At 37.1% G+C, this 5,316-nt stretch overlaps 2 protein-coding genes across 2 annotated transcripts in view; one reads left to right on the top strand and one right to left on the bottom strand.

Moving 5' to 3' along the window:
- LOC21388187 (respiratory burst oxidase homolog protein D) overlaps positions 1–1,223 on the top strand; it is a 5,271-nt gene extending 4,048 nt beyond the window's left edge. Inside the window, 2 exon segments of the mRNA XM_024175815.1 lie at positions 2–596; positions 733–1,223. Of these exon segments, the coding sequence (XP_024031583.1) occupies positions 2–596; positions 733–842 (705 nt within the window). The 3' untranslated portion in view covers positions 843–1,223.
- A 2,824-nt stretch (positions 1,224–4,047) lies between these two features.
- Positions 4,048–5,316, bottom strand: part of LOC112094568 — a 7,034-nt gene continuing 5,765 nt past the window's right edge. The window contains exons 3-4 of the mRNA XM_024175789.1: positions 5,156–5,316; positions 4,048–4,616 (exon numbers count right to left, since the gene is read on the bottom strand). Of these exons, the coding sequence (XP_024031557.1) occupies positions 4,178–4,616; positions 5,156–5,316 (600 nt within the window). The 3' untranslated portion in view covers positions 4,048–4,177. The remainder of the gene's footprint in view (positions 4,617–5,155) is intronic.

Below are 5,316 nucleotides of genomic sequence, written 5' to 3'. Positions count from 1 at the left end.
GAAGAGCGGACTACTGAGAGCGGACCTAGAGATAGGAGGATCTGCTGGGGATCATGATAACAATAATATTAATAATGGGGCAATAATAAACTTTCCGAAGATTCTAATAGACGGTCCATACGGAGCACCGGCGCAGGACTACAAGAAGTACGACGTGGTGTTGCTGGTGGGGCTGGGGATCGGAGCGACTCCGATGATAAGCATAATGAAGGACATCATCGGAAACATAAAAATGGAAGAGGAATCGATAATAGTGAAGAGCAACAACAGATTGTCAGCGTCAGGGTTCAGAACGCGCAAGGCGTACTACTATTGGGTGACGCGAGAACAAGGGTCGTTCGAGTGGTTCAGAGGGATTCTGAACGAGGTGGCCGAGATTGACGAGAAGGGAGTCATAGAGCTGCACAACTACTGCACGAGCGTGTACGAGGAAGGAGACGCTCGGTCGGCTCTCATAGCGATGCTTCAGTCTCTTCACCACGCAAAGAACGGCGTGGACGTTGTCTCAGGCACAAGAGTCAAATCCCACTTCGCCAAGCCAAACTGGCGCCAAGTTTACAAGAGGATTGCTCTCCAACATCCCCACTCCAGAGTTGGTACGTAACATATACAACACATTTACATGAGTATTACAACTTCTGTGATCAAGCATGCATCCGTATATCTCGCTCGCTCTAATTGTAATCATTCAATTTACTGATCATAAAGCAAATATACACATATATTTGGCAGGTGTTTTTTACTGTGGAGCCCCCGCACTGACAAAGGAGCTCAGGCAACTGGCCTCCGACTTTTCTCACAAGACTTCCACCAAGTTTGAATTCCACAAAGAGAACTTTTGAATTACATATATATATATATACATATCTAAATCGCCTATAAAGACCTAGGCCTAGCTACCGTATACGCACCACGTGTTTTGTATTTTTTAAATACGGTGTGTACGCACGTAAGTGTAGATAAACAGGACTAGCCGTATCAATCTTTTTAATTATTTTCTTCCCGTGATGATGATCATGTATGACCATGCATCTAACATAACATTCATTCTTATCCTGAGTAGACAAGGATTGATTTGAAGAATACCGGCCACGCCGGAGAGGAAAGTTAAAAAGAGACCGGGGATTTGTCGATATATAAGTATTGATAAATATAAATGTTCTTTGTACTTCATTAATTTGTAGTAGCAACCAAAATAATATATCACAATTCATTTAGTACGAGATTTGTGTTATAATTTAAATTATAATTTATAATTTATTATAATATTTTTAAAATATATATATATATATAAATTAATAATAATTTTAAATTATTATTTTAAATTTATGAACTAAATATTTATTAAATTTTTTAAAAAGTAAAAAAAAAATATAAATAAAAATGAAAATGGAAATACAAACGGAAATGGAAGCAACGCCTAGCTGTCATGTCATGGAGGGTAAGAGTTGTACCTATCAGCTAGTGCTTAGTGATAAGGAATGATGGGAGCCACAAAGAGGGCTAAAATGTGGCTGATAATTGCATCCGCTCGCTTTTGTCTACAACCACAAGTACTACTACAGAACTATCAGAAGTCAGAACTATTTAAAAAGACGCGTTTATTAAATTTTAAAAGAGCAGAAAAGATAATGAGATTAAAAATAAAAGTTAAAAGTTCATTATTTTTTTTTTCTATGATCATTAGTCAACGGTAGATAAGTAAGTTAGTATTTATTTTCTTTAATAAGAAATAATACTAAAGGGCGTAAGAATTGATATTTTATTTTTTTTATTTTTTATATTATGTGAAGTCTATTAAATTTTTATTATTAATTTTTTAAGTAAATACGTCATTAGATATGGGATTAAACACTAATATTTAAAATTTATAAAGCGCAAAGTGGAACAAGAGAGTACTGGTCACAAAAATGTGCGTGATCTTATAATTCTTGCATTGGGTGGTTGTAATTGTAGTGGCTGATTCATCCAACTTCATTTGTCTGGAAGAATTGACGGCACACATCCAAATTAAGGCCATAAATCACCACAATATCACTGCGGTGCTTCAACCATTAAATCTACTTACGATTCCTTATTTTATTAATAAAATATGTTGAGGGGGTCGATTGTTGTGACCTGCAACTCTCCAAACAAATATACAATTAGCATTTAGACTTTTGAGCATAATTTTAGGACTTGCCTTGGAAAAATCAGTCTCCAATATGGTGCTAAATTTAGAATTAAATTTGACATGTTCTACACCTATGGTCAAGCATTCATTGATGTATTGACTTTTTCGTTTATTAATCTTCCAAGTTCAAATTATTTCAAAATAAAAGGTTTTATTTTATAAGTTTCAAAGCTTAATAACTATGAAAATAAATGAAATATAGTATTTGAAATAGTATTATCTATTGAAGCACAATGTAGAATAACACATTAAATATGTTATTTTTACATATTTGAACTTCAACATCAGAAAGTAATGGAGTTGATATAATTTAGACATCCTTAGGTTAATAGTAATCTTGATTATCTGATCGTTTGATGACCAAAGTTCATGAATGAAGGACTATGAGTCCCCTAAAATTAAAATGACTCATCATATGTGGCTTTATACATACATACGTACGTACGTACATATATGTATTAATACATATATATATATATATATGTGTGTGTGTGTGTGTGTGTGTGTGTGTGTGTTATGTCCAAATTAATGGAATGCAACTGTCCAGAACCTAAAGGGTTGACATCATGTATCCAATGTTGGCAGGATTAGTTATTTTGAAATATTAAGCAAACGACGACTTTGCTACTGAGTAGTTCACACTTTGACCCTATTTATGTATGCCCGTTGGTCTTCATTTGGGAAAATAATGAGAGATTTTCAACGCCGTGATACATTTGGATATAAAAGTAAAATTTGACAACTCGAAAGATACCGCAAACAAATTACCCTTGTGAGTTTGGTCTTCAGTCAATTTGAACAAATTACTCGATCGGCAACAATGTCGTAATCTAGATGTCATACATACGCGATGGAGATGGAGTTAGTTGAGAAGGCACTAAACTTTTATATTAGTGGCCAGAGTCTTGATTGAACCTCAGATGTTCCGCCTTTGAATAGGCCTGCCATCGGTGCTTAGTGGGTGGAAATGGAATGCCCACCACAATGCGAGATATAAGAATAGGAGAATTAATAGATAGATTTTAAGACTCTAATTATTTTAGTAAGACTTGATAGAAAAGTAAGAGAGAGATAATTCCCGTGTCTCTATTTTATACCTCTCCTTTTGGTGGGAGCTAAAAGCACAACACCGACCATTTCACCTTCTCTGCCACTGTCCATCTTGGTTCTTTAGGTAAACTCGCACGAGGCACTCACACGCTCAAATCAAGCAATTAATAGAGCGAATAAAATATTAAAATTTTTAATAAGTGAGCAAAAGATGATAAAATGAAAGTGTACTTATTTATACGAAAGATGACCAATCAAATGGTGTCTTTCCCTCGTTCTAATTGGGTCACCTCATCAACTTCATCTTCCTTAGGAATGCTCTAAAATCACCATTAATTTAATATAGAGAGTAATTCGTGTTAATTGATCGTGTTCGTGTCAACCCGTAATTTATTTGTTGTGCCGTGACTTAAATTGTCACTCCAAATTTAATATCTCATATTTAGAAACGGGTTTCTGGCCTCTAACTGTAGGTCCCTCAAACGTGCATATCAAGCCTCAGGGGAATCATATTTCAATCCCAAGAGGGTTCTTGGGGTCTCAGCGAGGAGTCTCTCTACCAAATGGAGGCCTTGCTTTTAATCCTTTCAAAAAGTAGTACCAACGAACATCTTCCCATTTTCTTTTCCTATTATCAAACATCAAACTATAATCTAAAGAATACTAAAAATTAGAACGGCAAGTTTGGGCCGGGTTAAATGGGCCGACCCGAGACCCGCTACTATTAGCATGGGCCTGACATTGCCCGGCCCTAAACTTTTTGAGTTTAGGGTTGGGCCTGGAGGCCCAAACTTACACCTCTATCATAAATTAACACAGTGATATTGAGAGAATTATCAAAAGAGTGTTTTGTATGAATGAATAAATAGGACTGAAATACAAAGTAGCAAAATAAAACCTTAATTAACTAATAATCATCAGCTGGATGACTTGAATACATAAGACGTAGAAATTCTATCGCTGATCTTTTTTCAAACTTGTGTGTTGGGAGTCTTGAAGACGGGCAGTTGAAGAGAGAGCGGAGGAGTAGTTTTTGATTCTCAAGGAAATAAGAATGCCGGAGACGATCCCAAGAAGGGGGAAAACATAAGACCAAACGGCGACTTTGTTTGAGCCGGACGCGGAGGCAACAGCAGCACCGGCGAGGCTGCCAATAGACGCGTTCTGTAAGATCATTGGCAGGCAGCCTACGATTGTTGGCAGCAGAAAATCGACAAGGAAGCCAACATTAGTAGCGGCCAACGCATAATTTATGACGTAGGAAGGCAATGGGGAGAAGCGAGCGAGGAGGACAAATCTCCAGCCGTCACGCTCGACTCCTGTGGAAAGGAGATGGAAGTATTTATTTCTGTGGGCCCACTCCATTGCTGAACTTGAACTCCTGAATATCAACCTGGAGACGAAGAAGAAGAAGAAGAATTCTCTTCTGTTAGAGTGATTCTATACGGAGTGGAGATTGGAGAGTAGAGCCGAGTTAGCTAACAAACTAACTAACTACTTTCTGCACATCAAACAGTCATATCTGAGGAGGTAGCTAACAAACTAACTAACTAACCGGAAAAGAGAGGTAATTGATCAGTAATTAGATTTGCATTCAGAGGAGGGTACAAATTATTATTAATCATTAATCATTATCCATTATTAAAACATAAGCGGAGCAGTGATGAGATCAGATCCACATCTACTGATCTACATTCGGGTTGGGAATTGGGGATACTCATAATAGTATATGCATAGATGGAGTCGTATAATCGTCGTCATCATCATCTTGATTCTTACATCTAAATCTATCTAATCTAATAAATCAAAATCCCTAAACAGTAAAAACTAACAATTGAACGCAATAGTACTCAATCAAATATTCTGATCTGATAATGATTCTAAATAATTATATGTTATTAGGAAATCAGATATAATAATTTTATTTTGTACCTGCCGATGAGGAAGGAGAGAGAAGCGGCGAGGACCTTGGCAGAGAAGACGCAGAGAACGCCGGGGAAGAAGCCAAAGAGGAGAGAAGCGGCGGTCTCAAAGAAGACGGCGTAGGGAAGGCAGAGTACCAGAGTCACCGTGTGGATCCCCACGTAAGCAGG

This window comes from Morus notabilis, unplaced genomic scaffold, assembly GCF_000414095.1.
Source record: "Morus notabilis unplaced genomic scaffold, ASM41409v2 Scaffold344, whole genome shotgun sequence".
Lineage (NCBI taxonomy): Eukaryota > Viridiplantae > Streptophyta > Magnoliopsida > Rosales > Moraceae > Morus > Morus notabilis.
This window is presented reverse-complemented; position numbering and strand designations above follow the sequence as displayed.